The 25120-nt window shown below is 42.9% G+C and overlaps 1 protein-coding gene across 2 annotated transcripts in view; it reads right to left on the bottom strand.

Moving 5' to 3' along the window:
• The window catches only part of ENTPD3 (ectonucleoside triphosphate diphosphohydrolase 3), a 73095-nt gene that overhangs the window by 16488 nt on the left and 31487 nt on the right, over positions 1-25120 (bottom strand). For both annotated transcript variants that reach the window (XM_089652065.1, XM_089652064.1), the window contains 4 exons: positions 17010-17143; positions 9705-9822; positions 425-575; positions 63-222 (listed from right to left, as the gene is read on the bottom strand). In XM_089652065.1, the coding sequence (XP_089508191.1) occupies positions 63-222; positions 425-575; positions 9705-9822; positions 17010-17135 (555 nt within the window). In that variant the 5' untranslated portion in view covers positions 17136-17143. The remainder of the gene's footprint in view (positions 1-62; positions 223-424; positions 576-9704; positions 9823-17009; positions 17144-25120) is intronic.

Consider the following 25120-nt stretch of genomic DNA (forward strand, 5'->3'; position numbering starts at 1 on the left):
AAATAAGCTAATGTGATGTTAAACATCAAGGTATAGAAAGCATGCACTTTCTTTTCGCACACCTCCAAGAAATTTCCCAATAAGTAGTTGACTGTGATCCATCCATACACGCCTTCCTCCTGACCCGTTATGATGTGAGCTCCTCTAAAATCAAAAGGTTGGGTTTGAAAGTAGTTCTCAATACTGGTAAGGACTCCTTGGGCAGCGCTTTCATTTTTTAACCTAAGTGGTTTACAAGAGACAAAAAGAAACTAGAAAGATTGATTTGCAATGGCAGCCATAAACAAAAAGTAAGAGCTAGTATTTTATGTTGATATACTATGAATGTAAAAACAAATGTATTGAAACTGTGAATTGGCATGTTTGATATTACTGCGGTGTCATTTATGGAATGTCATCTCTTTAAATCTAATGAATCACTCACCTGAGAAGCCTCATTCCAGCAGTGGCTCCCAAATATGCTGGAGTGCTGTTTTGCTGATTATGTGGTATTACATCTATTATTTTCTTCATACAATTATCTATATTCTCAGCAGCCTTTTCAGGTTCAGCAGCATAACTGGAGATGCCAAGGCCTGAAGACATAGCAGAATTCAAATTATAATCTTAGTATGGTATTTTTTTCCTTTATGATTCTAATGTACCTTTAAAGGGAACTGTCACATATAACCTGTCTTTAAGCCATGCATGGCTACTTAAAGACAACATGTGCCTAGATCAGGGGTGGGCAAACTTTTTGACTTGAGGGCCGCAATGGGTTCATATATTGGACCCGGGGGCCGGACCAAGAGTAGATGAATGATGTGTATGTGTCATCCATAGTAAGTATAGTAATATTCCCCCATAGTAAGCATAGTAATTAATCCTCCATATAGTAATTCTTCCCCCATAGTAATTCATCCCCCATATAGTAATTCATCCCCCATAGTAATACATCCCCCATAGTAATTCATCCCCCATATAGTAATTCATCCCCCCTATAGTAATTCATCCCCCATATAGTAATTCATCCCCCATAGTAATTCACCCCCCATATAGTAATTCATCCCCCATAGTAATTCATCCCCCATATAGTAATTCATCCCCCATATAGTAATTCATCCCCCATAGTAATTCATCCCCCATAGTAATTCATCCCCCATATAGTAATTCATCCCCCATAGTAATTCATCCCCCATATAGTAATTCATCCCCCATATAGTAATTCATCCCCCATATAGTAGTTCATCCCCCATAGTAATTCATCCCCCATATAGTAATTCATCCCCCATAGTAATTCATCCCCCATATAGTAATTCATCCCCCCTATAGTAATTCATCCCCCATAGTAATTCATCCCCCCTATAGTAATTCATCCCCCATATTAAGTCCCCAAGTCCCCCCTGTGTCAATTCACTTACCTTTGCTCCGCGCGTTCCTCTCGCCGTTCCGGTGTAGCATGAAAATCTGTCTCCTATGAGGATCTGTCCCCCTCGACGTATCTGCGCATGTGCCAGTTTCAGGCATTAGCAGCCGATCGGCGATCTCCGGCACATGCGCAGATACGTCGAGGGGGACAGATCCTCATAGGAGACAGATTTTCATGCTACACCGGCCTTCAGGGAGGACTGTGAGAGGAGCCTAGCTCCGCGGGCCGGATTAAAAGGTCCGCCGGGCCGTATACGGCCTGCGGGCAGTAGTTTGCCCATTGCTGGCCTAGATCATGTAGTGTTCAAGTGTTTATATATTTTATATATAAACGTAAAGGCACTTTAATGCAAGCCCTCATTCATCAATGCATCTATAGGCATTGTGAAGAAATTAATTTTTTTAAGTTCACACTGAAATCTTAAGTTTCTTTCTAGGAGTAGATCTTGTCTTGCCTGTAAACAGCAAATATGTTTCTAAGCTGTTAGAAACCAACTGAAATCCAACTTTACAGAATTTGTATAGATCTTTGAGTATCCTTGAGGTTTAATTACTTCATCTTGCAAGCTGCTAGAGAGGTTAGTGAGAGCTTGTTTTATACCGTGCTTACTGTTTGTTAAGAATATGTAAAAAGTTAAAGTGCTATTAAACCCCAAAACAAAAATTGATTATATTGCAGCTTACCAATTTTTGGGTGTGGCGGCTGCAATAGTTTTTTTTAAGGCCTTTTTTTCCTTTATTTTAACATGGTGATCAGGACCAGTAAGTCTTTTTTTTAACTTTCTTAAAAAGACCAAGCTGTCCAGCAAAGTGTCTATTAGAGGGTTGAGAAAAACTACCTAATACTGAAAGGGGTGCTTACTTTTACTCATTTATTTAAAACTTTTATCCCCAAATGGAAAAAAACAACTGCTGTAACTGCTTGAAAAGTGTTATCTGGAATTCAGCTTTAATTTTTTAGTCAAATCCATCTAAATCTGCTAGTGCATTTAACACTACCTTCTCCCTAGATTTACAATGGTGCTGTTCAAACATGTCTCCAGACAGGAATTGTATTACTGGTCGGATCTCCAGGTGAAAAGAAAGGTAAAAAGGTAGTGAAAAAAAAGAAAACAAATGCAGCCACCACATTTGAGATTTGATAAGCTGTAATATATACAATTTTTGTTTTCAGGGGGGAATACCACATTTACCACTTGCCGACTGGCCCATGCAGATACACTGTGGGCCAGAGGCTCTCCTGCACAAGATCACATACATGTCCATGATCTGGCAGTTCCGGGTAAGGGGTGCGTGCACCCACCGCCCCAGCTGTGCTGTTATTTACCACAACACAAGTTGATCAGCGGGTCCCAGTCAATGATTTATGGCCCGGACCCGCTGATGGGTGGAGCAAATGACAGAAAAGAGCTCTGTGTTGGTAAACAACAAAGGGATCTCTACAGACAGCAACGATGTGCCATTTATCCCCCTGCAAAACAGAGAGTAAAAACCTGAACATTGCTTAGTAAAAACTGCACACAGTACACAAAGTAAACATTGTAAGGCACATAGTTAACCCTTTGATTGCCACTAAATGTTAACCCCTTCCGAACTAGTGTCATTATAAAGTGACAGTGTATATTATTAGCTCTCCTCACTGTATTAGTGTCACTGGTGATGTCAGTGTCAGTTAGTAAGTTCCCACAAAGTGTCCGTTAGTGTCAGATTGTCCGCTGCACTATCACAGTCCCACTAAAGGTTGCTGATGAACGCCATTACTAGTATAAATAAATAAAAAAATCCATTGTATATACCATTGTTTGTAGACTACAGTGTTCAGCATAAATGAGTACACCCAAACAGATTTGCTAGCAAACCTTTACTTTCCTTTCAGAATCAACATTTTGTGTGGGGACACTATACTACAAAATATTCCCACAAATGCAAGCCATTGATTGCAAACAAGATTTGTTAATTTGCACACACAAAAAATATTTTTCCTAACAAACTAATTCAAGACTATGTTGCAAAAATGAATACACCCCCATGAAAGTCTTAAATAACAAGAATTCAACTACAGGTGGGTCTAATTATTTATTAAACAGATGTCCAGCAGACAGATGATTATAAAAGGGCTTTACTTAACAAAGAAAACACTTCCCATTTCATGCTGTCAGTAATGGCACCACATGGAAGAGAAATGTCACAAGGTCTGAGAAATAAAATCATTTCTTTAAACAAAAAAGGTGATGGCTACAAGAAGATCAGCAAAGCTTTACTTATCAGTCAGAATACTGTATTGCTCCTGTTTCTTCATGCTGCAGGCCTCCATCTTACTGAAGCCCAGAGCAGTCACTTCCTTATTATAAACTCCCCTGCTTCCCTTTGGTCTCAAAAATAATATGTCACTTTTTGTAATACAATGTGTGTGTTTCCAGCCTTGATTGTATGTCTTGGCTCACCTAGAGAGGAAGGCTGACAAAGCTTTATAGTGCTGAAGTTCACAGTACTGTCAGCCGAAAGCAAACAAAATCCTTGTAAGTTTAACTTTACTGTGTAACAGAATGTGTCCTGTCACCTCTTCTGCTTTTCTTTTCTCTCTCCCTAATCTGCTCTTTCTCAGCGCAGTCTGTGTCATTCCAGTTGCTTTCTCCCCTCTCAGCAGCAGTAAATATTTAGGCTGTCAGGTGATTGTGGGGAAAATGATTATAGTGTTTCTTATCTCTATGTACTGTATGATAAAATTTGCTATATGGGGGGTGGGTAAGACTATGAAACTGGCAGTTAAGCACAAGAGCCCAGACTCCACCTCTCCGACAGGCGGCTCCAGACTTGCTTTGTTTGGACAATCCAGAGAGGAGGTGTGGTATTCTGAGTGATCATGTTGAACAAAGGTTCAATATGCTCAAAGGGGGGATTGTGGGGAAAAATGAGCTAGGGCTAATGCTTCAGGTATACCATTTTGTATTCATTATGCTTGCATTGTGATAAGAGTTAGAGTGATGTTTTAAGTTGATGAAATTATTATGTCTTAGGTAAACGTTGTAAGACTTATCAGCATTATGTTTGAGCTATGGAAAGTTTTAATATGTGTCTGTATATCACACATACAACCGCAGAGTAACAGGAAAGAACGCCTAGACTGCAGGTGTCTGCAAAAACATTGTAGCACATAGATAAATGTTCAGATAAGAAGTCTGGGAACACAGCCAAAATGGCAGGATGTACTGACTGAGGTTAACAGTTTAACAGTGTAAGTTAAGGTGAACATTATCTGGTGTTTAGGTAGAAAAATAACAGGTACGCATTGCTATTGGATAAGTTAGGTCTTATTTTACTATTGGATACTTTTGGGGTTCTGTCTTACTATTGGATAATTTGGGTTTGTGGTTTTTGCCTTTATAAACTGTAATGTACGTAATAAACTTTGCAATCTTCCTGTATCCTACCTGTCTGCTTGGTTACTTTGATTGCCCGATCGATCGAGCCCGTGCCACACCCAGACGCCGTGCGGCATATAAGAAATAAGAATATAAGGATTCCAGGAAAGGGGGAATTCCTAACAGTGATCATGCTCTAGTGACACACTGATTACTGGCACAGTGTCGAGAATACAGGACAACTGAGGTTGTGTAGAGTAGGGTGAGACAGTCCCTTACTGGATTTTAAACAGTATAGTCACATCTTTTTAATGTTAAACATAGCTATAACTGCAAACTGAACCAACATGAAGAAATCTATCAAGACTTAATTTTCTGATTAAAATTCCTGTAACAGAAGGTAAAGTTACTGGCTGCAGAACTCTTTTCTTTCACAAAATGGCAGTAGCAAGTGTGCTTTATTTAGCTTCTGACTGACTTTAGCCTGTGACACTCTGGGAGATGTAGTGTGGAAGATTTGAGCCATGGCCATCACTGAAAAATTAACTACAATACCCAGGGAGACCATGAGGGGTCTGATTAAAGAAAAATCCCTGGAAGGGCAGGGGCAGTTGAGGAGAGCACCAACCAGAGAGAGGATGGGAGAAGGAGTGCTGCTCTGTGCCGAGCCATGCTGTGCTGGATTTCACTGGAGGATGCTGTATCCTGAACCAGGTGGTTGGACCAAGCTGAGTCTGCTGTGCCACCAGCTGCTCTGGTGTCTAATTTGCAATGCCAGTCTGTGATCCAGGCTACCACTGCAGGGGTGAACGATCAAGGTACTTGCCATCTTGTCTGCCATCAGTGACAACTGCAAGAAAAGGCCATCAATGACAACTACAAGCAAGCCCCCCCCATTCATCTAACCAACTGCCAGAGAGAATTACAGAGAGAGTGGTGAGCGGGTCACAGAGCCACTGTTAAGGTGAATAATTTTTAATGCTGGCAGTTCTAACTTGTAAAAAGCTGCGGATATAAACCCTGCACCCATTGTTGTGTTACCTGCTCATTCTATTGCTAGGCTAGGCCCAATGCAGCTAAATGTTCTGCTCCCCAGAGCTCTGCAACTGTGTACACCCTAACATCTTACTGCAACAACTGTGCACCTCCTGACATTTAACTGCTGCAACTGGGTTAACCTCTGTCTAATGTACTTATCTGCATCTAAGGATTCCCCTCCCTTGCCAACCCAACTTCTCAGGTGCAATATCTGAACACCCAGTCTATGGACATACCCTTATTTTCCTGCGTGCCAATGTCTCCAAAGGGACCCAATATAGCCAGCAGACGATTCACCTCAAAGTCTATATTCAGATCACTTTATCCTGAGGGCAGATTTGTGTTAATTTTTAAATCTATATCTCTCAGGCCTAAACCTAGCCCCTTTGAGAGCTCTCAAGTGGCATAGTTGATTTACAATGTTTACTGTTTATGCTCTTGGGGTCACAGTATATGCTAAAATCTGAAGCTCCTGTAAGGGACTCAGTGAAGCTAATAGTGCATTCATTATTGTGTTCATGTTGGTTGACTTTAACTTGCCAATATACTATGTGATACTTTTATGACCTTAACCTGCCAATACAGTCTGTTATTCTTTTATAGATTTGTGAGTTTAATTCTTGTGTTCTTGCTGAGGTTTATAGAAAGGTATACAGGCGTTGTCAGTGAGGCCTCACATTGGGCTGGACAAGAGCAGAGAACCCAAGTTTACCAGGGGCTCCTGTGGGGGTAGCGCTACATTCCATTTTAATGCAGACTTGGAACACAGACATGAGCAAATGCCCAGCCACCTCCCTATAATCAGTGAGCGGTCCCCTTAATGCCTTCTATGTATTTTTTTGGTTTTAAAGCATTGCTGACACCATCTTATCAGCACTGTATGCGCTAAAGCTGGCCATAGATGGTTTGAATTTTGGCTGGTTTAGCAGGGACCGGCCAAGATTCAAACCATTTATTGGCAGGCTGATTGTACCCAATTCAGTTGTTGTATGACTTGTCAGATTTTTCATGTGATAATTGCTGGCTGCTATAGCCACTAGCAATAATCACTGTAATATGCTAGCAGTAATGACACCCCCCCCCCAGATCCCCCCACTGGTAGAATACAATAGCTCCATGGGTGGGATTCCCATATCAACAATAAATGTGTTCATAAGGGAATCAAGACATTTTCTTGCCTGCAACCAAAATCATCTATTAAGGGGAGAGCTTCCTTTCAGAAAGTAGACAAAGCTTATCTCCCTGCGCCGCATTGCCCACTTCGCTATTTCCACCCCTTCCTGCTCTTCTGCAGTTCTGTCTCTCAGCTCCTAGCCCCAGTTCACACTAGTGTTGCTGCATGATGCATTTTTCAGTGCATTTTTTAGCGTGTTTTTGCATGTCTTTACATGCATTTTTTAATTGCATTTTTATGCTTTAGGCATTTTCTTGTAGGAGAAGGAGACTGGATTTGGTACACAAAACGCACTAAAAACATGTGCACATGCATTTTACATGCATTACACCAAACAAGAGATACCTGTGCTCAGCACAGGTATCTCTTGTTTGTTGTATTGTTGGGTCAGTAGCCAGACCTGAACCTTGTAGCTCTCCCCATTGTGTCTTTTCCCCTATGCTAGCATTGTGTCCACAGTAGCATTTGCGTAGGCAGAGCAGAGTAGGACTGGCCATAAAGGGATTACTTTGAGGCAGTTGGCCAGCTTAAGCATGGATTGCAATATGTGTGAACTAAATATCCCTATTTATTGCATAGTCTGCTTGAAAGGGTATATACCAGTGTGCAGAGGGTCCTTCAGAATTTCTATTGCATGCATTACACTTCATGTCAAATATCTTTGTATATATTTTACTAAACTACTCGTTCACTCCCTTATTATCTCACCTCTGGACTACTGCAACTCCCTTCTCACCGGCCTACCTCATCGCAGACTATCCCAGCTTCAGTCTATCCTGAACTCAGCGGCCAGACTTATCCACCTTACCAACCGCTCCGCTTCTGCCACCCCCCTCTGTCATTCCCTCGACTGCCTCCCCATTGCCCAACGCATTAAATTCAAACTACTAACACAGACATACAAAGCCATTCATAATGCTGCCCCAAACTACCTCACCGACCTGATACCCAAATACCACTGAACCCGTAATCTTCGCTCCTCACAAGACCTCCTACTTTCTAGCTCCCTGGTCTCCACCTCCCACGCCCGACTGCAGGACTTCTCCAGGACTTCCCCCATCCTCTGGAACTCACTACCCCAATCCATCAGACTGTCACCTACCCTCCTCAACTTTAGGCGCACCCTGAAAACCCATCTCTTCAGGGAAGCCTACCCCGCCCTCACCTAACAGTCGATCTCCTCCACTCCTCCCACCACTCCATTCCCCACAGCCACTTCCTCCGGTACCTCTATCCCCTCCCTCCTAGATTGTAAGCTCGAAAGAGCAGGGCCCTTGAATCCCTCGTGTTCTGTTTTGTTACTGTATTGTCTCATGTTCTGTCCCCCACTATAATGTACAGCGCTGAGCAAACCTTTTAGCGCTATCTAAATACTGTATAATAATAATAATAATATTTTTCTCTTTATTAGTTTGCACTGTTTTAGGGTGATTGTGCTGAGGGTTTTTTCTATTATTGTAAAAAATGCACTGTGCTGTAGTAAATTGATGTGAACAAGCACCATAGAGAATAATGTGATTTACACTGTTATGCATGCAATCGCAACGGGAAACAAAGGAGAAAATGCACTAGTGTGAAGCGGGGCTAAGCATATATAGTAAATGCATATCCCCATGCACAAACATAGCAAACAATCATGTTCCTTTTCAGGTCAGTTCACAATGTGGTGGTGTATGCTGAGAAAAGGTATGTCATACAGTACGATCTGTCTGCCTTGCGTTGTGCGACGCATGTTGCTGCTTCACACTACTCTGTGGCCAATAGAACTAAGAACACAATTATAATAGGTAAGCAGGGAGAAGAGCACAATGCTCATTCTTTGTGCACTGCGTTTTAACAACTATGATATCACTGTGTATGGGGAAGACAGGGGAGTTGTCTGCTCCCTTATCACCACTTAGACCAGTGGTTCTCAACCTGTGGGTCGCGACCCCTTTGGGGGTCGAATGACCCTTTCACAGGGGTCGCCTAAGACCATTGGGAAAACACATATTTCCGATGTGTAAAGAGCAGCTACTGTGTAGAAAGCAGCTACTGTGTTGAAAGCAGCTACTGTGTAGAAAGCAGCTACTGTGTTGAAAGCAGCTACTGTGTTGAAAGCAGCAGTATTGGAGGTAAAACGACACTTCATGAATTATAATTACTGGGTAAATAATTTTATGGTTGGGGGTCACCACAACATGAGGAACTGTATTAAAGGGTCGCGGCATTAGCAAGGTTGAGAACCACTGACTTAGACACACTCGCATACCCGAGGCCAGCCTATAGACACCGTCACAAAGAAAATGCAGGGAAGCCTCAGTGAATCCCTCCCACCCAACACTTCAAGATTTGATTATATCACTGTGGCTTAATAAAAATAATAAACCCAGTGACAAAGTAAGAACAAAAAGAAACACTGGAAGACTGTATACATTGGAAGAGGGAAGCTTTGGATTAATGACAGCTGCTTCCTGGAGCTTTAAAAAAAAAATACAGCGCACTAATGTTCATACTGTAAGATTAATTAGATTTTTTTAGCCTGCGGAGGCAAAGAGATTGAGTTTATGGCAATTATATTTCTCTTTGAATTATGTCTATGCTAATTTAATTTAGCTGGAATTTCATTCCATGTAATTTGCTACCATTAACAGTAGGATAAAGGTCAATATATTGCTCAGGGTATATTTTACACCATGGTGAATTATGAAAATGTAGCAATGACAACATCATTTCATCCTTACCATTAACATTGCACTTGTAAGTCTGGCTCACCACTCCAGTATTGTTCTCTTTCTCTGCAGGCCACTGGTAAACGTAGACTGTTGTTCTTGAGGATCCTGCATCCAGCACTATTCCATACTTAACAAACATAAAAGACATAATAAGCATGTTGGTTTACCACTGGTAATCAGAACTGTAAAATATTTGCATCAAAATACTTCAGGCCTCAGGTGTCAATGCCTTAAAGAAACCTTTGGTGCTGCCCTTAAAACCAAGGCAATTTCTCTTTTAAAAGTGGAAGCAGAAGCACAAATATTTTCTTTGACATATAACCTCAGTAGCCAAAATATAATTGAGTACTAAATGGCTTTGCAAATCTAATTATTACTTTGTAAAAGTAACCGTAACATCATCACTGTGCTGCACATAGCCTATGCAGAGCTGGAAGAGGGACCCAGCAGGTCTTTCCACTACAGGTTGACTGCAGATAATTACAGGGGATAGACACGAGACCTTTATTTCAGGAAGCTCCTGCACAGAGGCAATGTGCAGGAGCTGTTTCATGCTGGATTACTGCACAGATCTGGAGGAATTACACAAATTACCCAAATATTCAAGTAAGAATACACATCTCCCTTGTATTTAGAACATTGGTTGTCAATTTATGAGCTAAAGGAGGCCTCAAATGTGGACCTAACATCACCAAAAGGCAGCACATAATGTTCAATATATGTAATGCTTGAGAGGACTGCCAGAAACTGCAGACCTAATAGAGGAAATGAGGGTCAGAGAGTGTGGACATGCTATATTTTTGGCTGGAGATATGTATTAGAAGACATTACGAAACTGGAAACATGTTACATGAGGCTAGTGGAGGTCAATGCTATTACCCTAATCAATGTTCCCACTACAAATTGCTGAGCACCAAGGGCCTCACATCATATGCCCCTAACTACCTCACCGACCTGATTCCCAGGTACCACCCTACCCGTACCCTTCGCTCTTCACAGGACCTCCTTCTATCTTGCTCCCTGGTCTCCTCCTCCCACGCACGACTGCAAGACTTCTCCAGGTCCTCCCCCATCCTCTGGAACTCACTACCCCAATCCATCAGACTGTCACCTTCCCTCCTCACCTTCAGGCGCTCCCTGAAAACCCACCTCTGCAGGGAAGCCTACCCCACCCTCACCTAACACCCTTCCCTCCTCCTACCACTCCATCCCCCACAGCCGTTTCCTCCTGTGCCTCTACCCCCTCCCTCCTAGATTGTAAGCTCCAAAGAGTAGGGCCCTCTTACCCCTTGTGTACTGTTTGATGTTACTGTTCTGTTTCATGTATTGTCCCCCCTCTATTGTACAGCGCTGAGCAAACCCTTTGGCGCTATATAAACTCGATAAATAAATAAATAATAAATAAATATACCAATGGGCCTCAGGTTGGGCACCAGGGATTTAGACAATTATTGCTCAGATTTCAGCTTTAAAGCACAACTCCAGATTCTTGGCCTCTCCCAATGGTGAAATCCCTCCACCCAAGGAGGGGTTTCCATGCTACGCTTGTATAATATGCCGGTCCTGAGAGATTCACTGTCCTGGGAAAGATGTCTTCAGTGCCGCATGAATACAGTGGGAGAGATTTACTAAAATTGGAGCACTCAGAATCTGGTAAAACTGTGCACAGTAACTAATCAGCTTCTAACTTCAGTTTGATCAATTAAGCTTGGACACAGGGGCGGACTGACAACTCATGGGGCTCCCGGGCAACAGGGGATCATAGGGCCCCTGTGTCCTTGCCCAAACTCAAAAAAGCTTATGAAAAAGGTACCAGGGGCATCTCATGGGGCCCCCTACTGACCCCGGGCCCTCGGTCAGTGCCCGAGTTTCCAAATGGTCAGTCCGACCCTGCTTGGACAATAAAACCTGGAAGCTGATGGGTTTTTATGCAGAGCTGCAGCAGATTTTGCACTCTCTAGTTTTAGGAAATCAACCCCAGTATGTCTTTAGTTTTCCAGGTCATTCACCTAACATGCTTCAACCTAGGAGACTAAGGATATCTTGTGGGGGAAAAGCAGTACTGCGGGGGACAACTCTGGATTGATTGTAAGTATTGCAGGCTGGGATGCTGTTTAGGTTTGTTAACTGGCTGAGGACCTACAGTATAATATTAAAAAAAATGTCTGGAGTTGGCAATGTGCTTTGGGCAACATAGAAGGGCTTATTGGCAAACAGATGAACAACAAAATCCGAAACAAAGCTATGCTGTTACGCAATGCAATTGGATTTCCAATTATCTATGGATAACTGCCCCATTTGTACTCTAGCTTTCGTTGTTGCACAATACAGTTGCAAGAAAAAGTATGTGAACCCCTTGGGATTACGTGGCATTTTGCATGAATTGGGCATAAAATGTGCTCTGAACGTCATCTAAGTCACAACAATAGAAGAACACAGTCTGCTGAACATAATACTACACAAACATTAGATGTTGCCATGGTTTAATTGCACATAACATGTAAACATTCACAGTGCAGGGAGGAAAAAGTATGTGAGGCCCTAGCTTAATGACTTCTCCCAGAGCTAATTGGAGCCAGGAGTGAGCCAACCTTGACTCCAATCAGTGTGATGATATTGGATGTGTTGCTGACAGCTGTCCTGCCCTTAAAAAACACACACCTGTTTTGGGTTTACTGGTTTCAAGAAGCACTGTCTGATGTGAACCATGCCTCGCAGAAAAGAGCTCTCAGAAGACCTACCATCAAGAATTGTTGACTTGCATGAAGCTGGAAAGGGTTACAAAAGTATCTCCAAAAGCCTTGATGTTCATGTGTCCACGGTAAGACAGACTGTCTACAAATGGAGAAAGTTTAGCACTGTTGCTACTCTCCCTTAGCGTGGTCGTCCTGTAACAATGACTGCAAGAGCACAGCGCAGAATGCTGCATGAGGCAAAGAAGAATCCCAGAGTGTCAGCTAAAGACCTACAGAAATCTCTGGCACATGCTAACATTTTTGTTGACACATCTACAATAAAGAAAACATTAAACAAGAATGGAGTACATGGGAGGACACCACGGAGGAAGCCATTGCTGTCCAAAAAGAATATTGCAGCACGTTTGAAGTTTGCAAAAGAGCACCTGGATGTTCCACAGCACTACTGGCAAAATATACTGTGGACAGATGAAACCAAGATTGAGTTGTTTGGGAAGAACACACAACACTATGTGTGGAGAAAAAAAAGGCACAGCACACCAACATCAAAACCTCATCCCCACTGTAAAACATGGCGGAGGGAGCATCATGGTTTGGGGCTGCTTTGTTGCCTCAGGGCCTGGACGGATTGTTGTCATTGATGGGAAAATTAATTCCAGAGTTTATCAAGACATTTTGCAGGAAAACGTAAGACCATCTGTCCGCCAACTGAAGCTCCGCAGAGGATGGGTGATGCAACAGGACAATGACCCAAAGCATACAAGTAATTCAACAAAACAATGGCTGCAACAGCACAGAATACGCCTTCTGGAGTGGCCCAGTCAGAGTCCTGACCTCAACCTGATTGAAATGCTGTGGCATGACCTTAAGAGAGCGATTCACACCAGACATCCCAAGAATATTGCTACACTGAAACAGTTTTGTGAAGAGGAGTGGTCCAAAATTACTCCAGATCGTTGTGCAAGTCTGATCTGCAACTACAGGAAACGTTTGGTTGAGGTTATTGCTGCCAAAGGAGGGTCAACCAGTTATTAAGTCCAAAGGTTCACATACTTTTTCCTCCCTGCACTGTGAATGTTTACATGTTATGTGCAATTAAACCATGGCAACATCTAATGTTTGTGTAGCATTATGTTCAGCAGACTGTGTTATTCTATTGTTGTGACTTAGATGACGTTCAGAGCACATTTTATGCCCAATTCATGCAAAACTCCACGTAATCCCAAGGGGTTCACATACTTTTTCTTGCAACTGTAAATCTGCCCCTTGTGTCCTATATAAATTATAAATTTGAGGAATCACATGGCAAAAAAGTCAAAGATGCTGATTCCTTTGGCACTAGTGGAAACAAAAAGTTGACAGAAGTAACAATGGAGGATGTAATCTTTACAAGTCATGGGGGGGACTTTTTAAAGAGGTACATTTGTCACTTAAAGTGACTAAACCCAGGACCCTGCATTCACTATATCTGATCTCCCACAGTACACAGAACATGGAAGTGCAATTATTTTAGTAAATATAAACTGCTAAATACCTTTTCTCATCAGCAGTCTTGTGACTTCTATCAGTGTTCAGCAGAGCACTGTTTAAAGCTTGTAGGAGGAGTTTTCTTTCTGCTCTATGAGGCTGCAAAACCCCTGATCTCTGTCTGGACAGTGCCGATTGGCCCTGTGCTGATCATATGCACGCTCCCAAGAAAACAAAAACCTCTCTAGCAATACACACTAAACTGAGCATGTGCAGAATGGATATGGTTCAGTCTGTCTTATCAGGAGATACGATGTGGACATTTGAACAAGAGGAGGAGCAGAGAAGTCAGGATCAAAAGGCCTTTTTACACAATGCAGACGATTAACCCCTTAGGTTCCACAGTGAGTGTAACAAGCATGCTATATTGCATATACAGACTGATTTTACTGTTGTGGGTTTAGTAACACTTTAACCAAGTGGATAAAGATTAACGCTAAGAAGATGGTTCTGTGTGCTCCAGTAGTAAATCCTGCCTATGGTATCAGCCAGGGTCGGTGCTTCCACTAGGCAAACTAGGCAGCCACATAGGGTGCACTGCCACCCAGGGGCGCACTCTCTCTGTGTGGCCTATGGATCTCTTGTATGAATTTTTAATTTCTATGCAGAGTCCCCCTCTCCTCAGATACAGGGAATGATGAGGGAATGATAGTATCTTTACTCTGCACAATTGTCTCACAGCCTGTCCACACACATGACCATTTCGTACATATATAACAGTATTCCATGTAGCAGTGTAGTGTTGGCTCCCCCTATGATGGGAAGTGATGACATTAACCCAGAACCCGGTCAGTAGTCTGTGATCAGAGGATCGGTCCGTACATCTCTGGTAAACACACTGGCACACACGATCCTCCATCTGTAATAGGAAGCCGGCTAGTGGCTGAATGGGATGTGTCCAGCACTTGCTCCACCTTCTTCTACACAGCTGGAGCCAATCAATAAGTTGAGGTGAGCTCTGGTCGCAGGGTTAACCCTATGTGAGTAGGATGATTGGGGCCTGATGTATATGAGAGAGAAGCGGTGTAGTCCTGGGAGGCTGCCTGTCCTCATTGAGAGCCGCAGCCTAGACTCTGCACCCTGGCAGGAGCCATCACAGGTGAGCCGAGCCTAGGAAAATGGCGGGTTGTGGTGGGACCAGTTGCTGCAATTTTGGAAGAGGAATATTGACCCATTCTTGCTTAATATAGGATTCTAAATGATCAACAGTCCTGGGTTTTCTTTCTTGTATTTTTTCATTTGAAGATGCTCCAAATATTTTTTGATTGGTGAAAATGCAGGCAAGCCTGTTAAGTACCCAGACTCTTCTACTACAAAGCCATGCTGTTGTCATATATGCAGTATGCAGTTTAGCATTGTCCTGCTGCTCTAAAACCTGGATATATCTTTCAGGTCTGATAGTGCCTTTCCTGATGTGCAAGCTGCCCATTCCATTCTCACTAATGCAACACCAATCAGAGATGCAGGCTTTTGAACTAAGCCCTGATAACAAGCTGAAAGGTTCCTCTTCTCTTTAGTCCAGAGGATGAGGCGCCCATGGTTGCCAAAAGGAATGTGAAGTTCTGATTTGTCTGACCACAGAACAGTTTTCCACTTTGCAACAGACCATTTTAAATTAGCTTTGGCCCAGAAAAGACGGGGGCAGTTCTGGATCATGTTTTCACATCACTCCGTCTTTGCATGATAGAGCTTTAACTTGCATTTTTGGATGGCACAGATGTGTTCACAGACAGTGATTTTTGGAAGTATTCCTGAGCCCATGCAGTGATGTCCATCATGTCTGTTTTTAATGGAGTGCTGTTTGAGGGTGTTAGGAGCCGACTGGCGGTAGCCTCTAGCGACCCACAGGCTGGAATTCCTCAGGGCACGGGGTCTAAGCCTCAGTCTGCTGATTCACCAGAGCCCCTGATGGTGGGGATGGACTTGAAGCAGCCTGAGACCAGGTCGCGATTCCTGAGTACAACCAGCTGTGGTAGAGGCAGCCGTCAATGGCAGATGGTAGGTGAGAGCCAGATGTGAAGAGGTAGTAGCGTAGTCAGGCAGGCCGGGTTGGTAACAGCGGGGACAAACGGTACAGAGCGGCAGCCAAACAGATAACGGGTCACAGGCCAGGTTCAGCAACAGGAGGTCAAACAGCAAGAGAAGGCAGGAGAATGGTCAGACAAGCAAGGGGTCAGGGCAGGAGAAGGTCACGATAATCCGGGTCAGGCAGGTTCGGCAACAAGCAATTTTAGCACTAGGAACAGGAACACAGGAAAGACCATACGGCACTTGAGTACTGCAGGGGCCCGCTTTAAATAGAGCGCCCTGCGCTGTCATTGGTTACAATTGCGCGCCCGTGTGCGCGAGTGCACTTGCGTGGCCGCAACTGCCGCCGCGGTTGCCTAGGTCCTAGCGCCCGCGTGTTAGTGAATTTCGGCAGTCTGCACATGCGCAGACCTATGCGCCATGGCGATCCCTGACAGAGGGCCTGAAGATCACAGACATCCAATTTTGTATTTTGGCCTTGTCTCTGGATTTCTCTGACTCTTTTGATGATATTATGTATTGTAGTTGATGATAAATTTAAAGTATTTGCAATTTTACATTGAGGAACATTCTTCTGAAATTGTTTGACAATTTTTTGACCCAGTTTTTCACAGATTGGTGAACCCCTGCCCATCTTTACTTTCTGAGATTTGCTTTTTCATACGCAATCATGTTACTGACCTGTTGCTATTTAACCTAATCAGTTGCAAAATGTTCTTCCTCATTCTTTCCTTTGCCAGCTTTTTATTGACCTGTCCTAACTTTTTTTTTAGACATGTTGCTGCCATCAATTTTAAAATTGCCTTATTTGTATTATATATTATGTACATTATATGTGAATAAAATATAGGTTTATGAGATTTTCAAATCATTGTGTTCTGCTTTCATGTAGATTTTACACAGCATCCCAACATTTTGGGTTGTACTACAGTATATCTTCATTTGTCTTGATTTTTACATTATACAATGACTTTCACATACAGTATGTCTTCATTATCATTTATTGAATCAAATGTAAAGCAAATAATGTTTTAGGTTAAGTAGTTGTTTTACTGGTCCTTACCTTTAGACCAGGAGAAATGGCGCGCTCATGGTGAATCTGAACATAGGCAATGGCAATAATAACTGATACACTGATTAACAGAAATAGGACAGAAATGACGAGAGATATTTTCATTTTCAAAGCCATCCCAGCACCTGCAATGACATAGATAAATAATAATAAACAATAAAATAACACTAATAAAAAGAATCATTTTATAAGTAATTAAGTTTTGATCTAAAGGTTGGTTCATACATTAAATTATATTTTATGCATTTAGGCAGGCTCAGAATTTTTCCTCTGTCCAGCACTCTGCCAATAAACAGATGGAATGGAGTTATGCTTCTGGTGAGTGAATGGTAGGTAGAGATCACTAGGTGAATCCCTTTGAGAACGTGCGCACAAAACGCATCAGTAGGAGCCTACATGCTGATATCATGCCGCCGCATCCACGTGATGGTCCAGCAGCCATCTTTGTAAGTGCTTTTTACCTCTTCGTTTGCACTCGCACAGTGTATACAGTACACCACTCACTCCTTGTCTTCTCTCATCTCTGCACTCCCCACAACCTCACAAACACCCCCTTTCCTCTCTCTGATCACAACCTCATTACCTTCTCCGTCTCCTCGTCCTCAAACACCTATCCCTCCAAATGTCAAACTATCACCAGCAGAAACCTCCGCAACTTGAACCCCGCCCCTTTCCACTCTGCAGCTGACCAACTTTACGACAGTATCCTTCCCCTGTCCTGCCCTGACCTGGCCACTACTGTTTATAACAACTCGCTATCAGCCGCTCTAGACTCGCTAGCACCCCCAACAACATGAAGCATTAGACCCCGACCGCTACAACCCTGGCAGACTGACCATACCAAAAATCTTAAACGACACAGTCGTGCGCTGGAGCGACTATGGCACAAAACCAGATCCCAGCAAGCGTTCACACGATATAAATCTGCCTTCTTAACCTACACTTCCTCCCTTCACGCTGCCAAGCAAGCCTACTTTGTTACCCTCATTAATACCTTCTCCTGCAGTCCTCGCCGGCTCTTCTCTACTTTTAACTCTCTACTCTCTCCACCCCCACCTCCACCCAGTACCTCTCTCACTGCCCACGAGATTGCTAATCACTTCAAAAACAAGACTGATGCAATTTGTAGGGACATCGACATTGCTCAGACTTCCACCCCAGACTTCCACCCCTAGCATCCCTCACACCAAAACCCTCTCAACACTCCACTCCTTCGACCTCGCCACTGCTCAGACTTCCACCCCACCTAGCATTCCTCACACTAAAACCCCCTCAACACTCCACTCCTTCAACCTCGCTACTATTGAAGAGGTCACTAAGGTCTTCTCAGAAACCCACCTCACCACCTGCCCCCTTGACCCTGTCCCCTCACAACTCCTACGATCACCCTTATCCTCCATCCTACACTCCCTCACTCACATCTTTAATCTTTCCCTCTCTACTGGCACATTCCCCTGCCCTCTAAAGCACGCGCACATCACTCCCATACTTAAAAAACCCTCCCTGGATCCCACCAACCTGAACAACCTTAGACCCATCTCCCTGCTGCCATTTACATCCAAACTCCTAGAGCGCTTAGTCTATAATCGCCTGAGTTCCCACCTCACCAACAGTCTGGCTTCCGCCCCCTACACTCCACCGAAACTGCCCTACTCAAACTCACCAATGACCTGCTAACCGCCAAAACTAATGGCCACTATTCAGTGCTCCTACTCCTCGACCTCTCTGAGGCTTTCGACACGGTTGACCACCCCCTCCTCAAAAAAAAACTACACTCTCTTGGCCTCAGAGACTCCACTCTCTCCTGGCTCTCTTCCTATCTATCACAGCGCTCCTTCAGTGTTACCTGCCACCTCCCCTTCACTCCCCCTCTCTGTTGGGGTCCCTCAAGGTTCTGTCCTCGGGCCCCTTCTCTTCTCCATCTACACCTCTTCCTTTGGCCAATTGATACATTCTCATGGCTTCAACTACCATCTCTATGCCGACGACACACAAATCTATCTCTCTGCCCCTCACCTCACCCCTTCAGTCTCTGCCCATATCACAAGCCTACTGAGCGACATATCGGATCGGATGTCACTCCACTTCCTCAAACTAAATCTCTCCAAAACTGAGCTCCCCCCCGACTTCTCCATCAAGACCATCAAGACCAACAACACCACCATCAGTCCCACCCCTCAAGCCAGAGTACTAGGTGTCATCCTAGACTCTAATCTATCCTTCCAGCCCCAGGTCCAATCGCTAACAAACTCATGTAGACTTCACCTGCGCAACATCTCCAAAATACGTCCGTTTCTAACCCCGGAAACCACATACAACTCATTCACTCCCTTATTATATCATGACTTGACTACTATAACTCCCTCCTCATCGGCTTACCTCACCGCAGGCTATCCCTGCTTCAGTCTATCTTGAATGCTGCGGCCAGACTCATCCACCTTACTAACCGCTCCGTATCTGCCACCCCCCTCTGCCAATCCCTCCACTGGCTTCTGATTGCCCAATGGATAAAATTCAAAATACTAACGTTGACGTATAAAGCTGTTCATAATACTGCCCCAAACTACATCACTGATCTGGTATCCAAATACCACCCAAAACGCACTCGCCGCTCCTCACAAGACATCCTACTCTATAGTTCCCTGGTCTCCTCCTCCCATGCTTGTCTCCAGGACTTCTCCAGGGCTTCCCCCATCCTCTGGAACTCCCTACCCCAATCCATCAGACTATCACCTACTCTGCCCACCTTTAGGCGCACTCTGAAAACCTCTGAAAATCTCTTTAGGGAAGCCTACCCCGCCCTCAGCTAATTACTGAACTCCTCCACTCTTCCTACCACTTCATCCCCCACAGCTATTTCCTCCTGTACCACTATCCCCTCCCTCCTAGATTGTAAGCTCCAAGGAGCAGGGCGCTATATAAACAGCAGCAAACTGTTGGTGCTATATAAATCCTGTATAATAATAATAACAATAATAATAATCCATTGATGATTTTATGCTCCACGTGGTTTCTGTCTTTTTAATAAAACATACTACACTATATGATACTGTCTCTGGGCTCGGTCTATGAGCTTGCCATCTAGGAGGAATCCCTTTCCTTGGTTCACCATGGGCTGGAGATGGAGCTTTGGCTACTCTACTTTTGATTGTTCATTTGGTGGATCACTGGCTTCTGGAGAGATCCCACCTTCAACTGGGCCACCGGCAGGAGGAACAAGCAGGAACATCCCTTAGTGTCATTCCGCTCTGGGCTTGCTTGCTACTTACTTCTGGTGAGTGCATTATGGTGGAGGAGCAGTGCGGAAGTCACAGAAGTCACTACATTTTGCTGATTTGATCACATCACTTTTTTTGGGACTATTATGATATTTAGAGGACTTATATATTTTCATTTGTTATTTGTTATATTGTCCATTTTGTTTCTTCATTGAAGTATTCACTATTCTCTATTTCTATTTTATGATGTTTCCTTTCTCTTTTACTATCACACTGGTTATCATTGATTATAACACACATTTTTATTAGCGCTGCACATTGATATTATTAGGTAGAGGAACCTGCTGATGCGGGACAGTGCACAGCTCAGGGTCATGTTTCTGGCAAGGAAGAATAGTTTAACTTTCCATGAGCTGTATGCATATATGTGGCCTCAGGTGGGTTGACATTAATGCAGAGATGCCGCATATATGCGTACCCAAGGATGAACAGACCTGTGCAGAGAATGTGCATCCTGCACGCTCCTGGCACTGTTACCAGCTGTTAGCGGAAAACTCCCGATCTCTACTTGCGATTGGGAGCTTTCCAATCATGTGACTGTTGTGACAGCCATTCACGGTGGTCACATGACCAAAAAACACAGCCCTCCTGCTGGCATCTGAAACCCCTTAAAGGCCCGGGAAGCTCCAGCGCCAAGGGGTTAAGGAAGGTTCCTTCTTCATTATACTCATTCCTGTGCTCGGTGTGTAGACATGGAGTTGGCACAGACTGCAGGAACACTCTCTACTTACACCCAGAAAGAAACACTACCCATGCTAATGGAAGCTGTCCTCTGGTAACATAGTCTGTAAATGTTTGGGAAGAGTGTATGCTCTGAACTAGGTAAATTAGTATTCAAGATCAGTTTATTTGTTACTATGGACTACTCTGTAAGAGTAACATAAAGACATTAGAGCTATGTACACTGTGTACAAGTACTTCCTCCCTAATACAAGGTGCCCAACCTAGGCTTCACCCACATGCCCAGTACATTAGGAAAAATGATAACACCTTTGTTATGTAGAATGAGGACTCCTTAAATTGGTGGTCAGTGAAAAGAATAGCCTGTTGTACAGAGGTTTAGTGAGATTAGGAGTCTACCCTTTGCATAGGGAGTCTTTGGGAATAATGCCCCTTACATTGGTGACAAGAGACAAGAGAAAAGGTTCAACTGGTAACCCACTTTTGGCCCTGCTAAGTGATGCCAGGCATCATCACATAGGAAGCCCATCTACTACTTCGAACTACTCAAGGAACCCTTAGGTTCTACAGAACCTCCGTTGAGAATAACTGATCTTATATAGTAGTTTGTTAATTATATAAAATAATATAAAATTACCCAGACCCATGCAACTATGCTTCTTTAAATTTTGCTATGGTGATTATTCAGCTTCTGGAGAATGTTTATGTGCTTTTTGTTTCCTAAGAAGCATGTCTGCTAAATGTTATAAATGGAAAAGGCCTAAGCAGTCTGAAGTGAAATGAAGCATAAAGTGCATTCTTCTCCCTCTCTCTTTTATTCTTTTCTTTTTTTTTTTTTTTTATTTAAATATTTATTGATTTTCAAAATATTAGGAAATTTAAAATCCACAATATAAATTCTCTACATTCATATAACAACAGTATCTAATTTAAACATTCATTTCCCATATTTTCCTTATTTCTCCCAACCCCCCCACTAGCAGCTCCATAGTCACCCCCCCACCCTAACCTCCCACCCCACCCTACATCCACCGCTCTTTGGCAAGAGAAAAAAGAGGCTCTAAATCATGCTCTCATCATAAGGGGGCAAGAAAAAGAGAGGCCTTACTCTCGTCCATTCACATTTGATCTAAGCTCTTCCCATTTTTTCCATTTCGCCTGATATATCCCCATACCATCTTCCTGGGCATAAAACAGTTTCTCTAATCTTACAATATGGTCCATTCTAACTATCCAGTCTTGTTTTTTTGGAGCTTCTACTTGACGCCAAAATTTTGGAATCAATCCCTTGGCTGCATTTAGAAAATACCATATTCCTGATTCTTTATATTTATTTACTGCTATTTCTGTGTTATGTAAGAGGCAGATTCCAGGGTCCAGACTAATATCAATTTCCGTAATCTTTCTAATTTGGTGTACCACTTCTCTCCAGAATATTTGTATCTTTGGACATTCCCACCATATGTGATAAAACGTGCCTATCTCTCCACACCCCCGCCAACAAAAAGGTGACTTCTCCCCACTCATCTTATGTTCTATACTCAGTGAAATGAAGCATAAAGTTCATTCTTCTCCCTCTCTCTTTTATTCTTTTCTTAGTTGTTCCCTTATGTCTCATCTTTTATGCTCCCAATTCTGATTATTGGCACAGATTGGCAGAAATATTCAGTCAACTATATCCAGTTTTAAAGCTATGGCTGATATAATAGACCATAGAGAGTAGTCTCATAATTTCACCTGGTTTTACATACATCATTGCTCACTAATGTGGTTATCAGGTCATTTTAATTAGCAATTTTACCTTAAGAATGTTCTAATGTGTCTTAAAGGAAATGTATAGTATACATTTTTTTTAAAAAGGGCTAAGTGAAGTTTTACAGTTCTGGGCTGTGGTAATGGACATTGCAACAAACCACACTAACACCCAAGCTTACAATATGGATTCTGCTTTGACATTTATTTGAATTGCACCTCAACACACATATACCGCAACAGAAAATGTACCTGTGCCATGGCACATTACTCTAGTAAGGGTCGAATTGTTGCAAGGTGTGAATGCGTGCCTTACCGGAGCACGTTAATGTAAAGTGTATGTGATAGCATGTTGTGATTCCATTCAATTCAAATTTATTTTGACTGGACCCCCCAGTAAACTAATGCAATGCAGCTCCAAAACACATATGTTACAGGGCACCAGCACAAGGTAACTCACCTTGCATTGTGATGTGCCACACCAGAAATAATGCTGCATATTTGTCCATTTGCTTAAATTTTTTGTCTGTTCTGGTGCATTGGCAGCCTATTTAACACACATTAACATGCATGTGTTAACACAATACATAAGAATGGAAGAAGTGTTAAGGGGCCCTAAAAATAGTGGAAGTTCAAGTTCCCTTCACTGAGGTATGTTGAGAGACCATTCTGAATAAATGTGCTGTCTTAATGCAACGCATCTCAGCACACAATACAGCTCACAATATTGCAACATAAAAGCACATATTTTACCTAAAAAAATTGATTTAAAAACATTTACCACCTAAGCTGGCCATAGATGGTAAAAATCATCTATGGGTAGGCTGATTGTATCAAATTAGATTGTTTTACGACTTGGGTACAACCAGTCTGTCGGGTTTTTCATGCGATTATTACCACAGATTATACACATACACCCAGCTGAATAACTCAGAAAAGGGACACATCCACCACACTTGTTCCTATAAAAGATGGACCTTCTGCATTTTCAATCTGCAAAACTAGTCAACAAATATTCAGACAGTGCTGGTCCTTACTAATTAAGTGCCATGGAGTAATTAGATACAAATATAAAAAAATATTTTAAACTTTAAAATGTAAATTAAACTGACAAAAAGAATTATAGCTTCCCTTTAAAGGAAAACCAGGAGAGAAGACTGTGCATTTTGAATTGGGGTTATCAATGGGGGAGGTAGGGGGCTCATTAGGTCTCACATAAACATCAAAAGATTCAAAGTAGTATCAAAGAAACACCATTTTAAAACTTTGGTGGATAAGTCTTTTGATAAATATCAAAAGATCCTGGAGGCAGATGCACTGCTTCCTATCATGCCACAACTCCTAGGCAATTACTTTACAAACATTAGTTTTCCTCTATACCATTTATTCTGTTTCTCTATTTGTGTAGTGTTTTCCTACAGCTAGATTTTTACTGTAGTATTGTTTTACTACTTATTGAACATCTTTTTGCGTGATTTGTTCAAATGGGTTGTTACTTTGGACAAAATCTGCCCTTGGTAATATTATGATTATATGTCAACTGAAAATTAATATAAACAATATACATAAGAACCTGATATAAAATCTATTAATGTAACTAGGTGTAGCACCCTCCTAGTTAGGGTAAGTTATTAGGTAAATTTAGTTTGGCACCTCTGTAGTCAGTGGAACTGGGGTTAATTGCTCTGGCCTGCTTAGTTTCTCACAGGCTGCTGCTCTGTTTGGTTCACCCTGTATTGTAGAGAATTATAGAATTATAGTTAGAGGAAGAACAGAGTGGGCAGCCTGAATATTTATAGGGATCCAGCCAGGGGCGGACTGACCATTTGGAAACTCGGGCACTGCCCGAGGGCCCGGGGTCAGTAGGGGGCCCCCATGTGATGCCCCTGGTACCTTTTGAGTTTGGGCAAGGACACAGGGGTCCCATGATCCCCTATTGCCCGGGGGCCACATGAATTGTCAGTCCGCCCCTGGATCCAGCCAATACCTGGGTACCATTTAAGAGTCATCAAGGTCTCAGCTGGGGCTTGAGCTGGGGGACCTATTTGCAAAGTCTAGTCCTGGAGAGCTCCCTTGAGAGTACCAAGAGGAAGTTGAGGGAAGAGTGGCCAGCTGTCCTGTGGTAGTGTGAGTATGTGTCTACCTCAATGAAGAGTGTCCAGTGGATATCAGAAGGAGGAAACAGGTGATCCTGCAACATTGTGAGTAGATAACCTATGTGCTGGGCATTAGTGACTGTGTGTAGCTATCAGTTTTTTGGAAGATGTCCTGGTCACCTGTAAGCAGTGGAGAGATTGTGGGACTTTTTGTGCAGCACAGTGGGAAAAAGAAAAGTCCTCAAAGAAATTATTTCAGCAGTTCTGGGGTATCCCAAGTTCTACTTTACAATAA

This window comes from Staurois parvus, unplaced genomic scaffold (assembly GCF_062004578.1).
Source record: "Staurois parvus isolate SC_StPar_1 unplaced genomic scaffold, SC_StPar_1.0 ptg000670l, whole genome shotgun sequence".
NCBI classification, from domain to species: Eukaryota; Metazoa; Chordata; class Amphibia; order Anura; family Ranidae; genus Staurois; species Staurois parvus.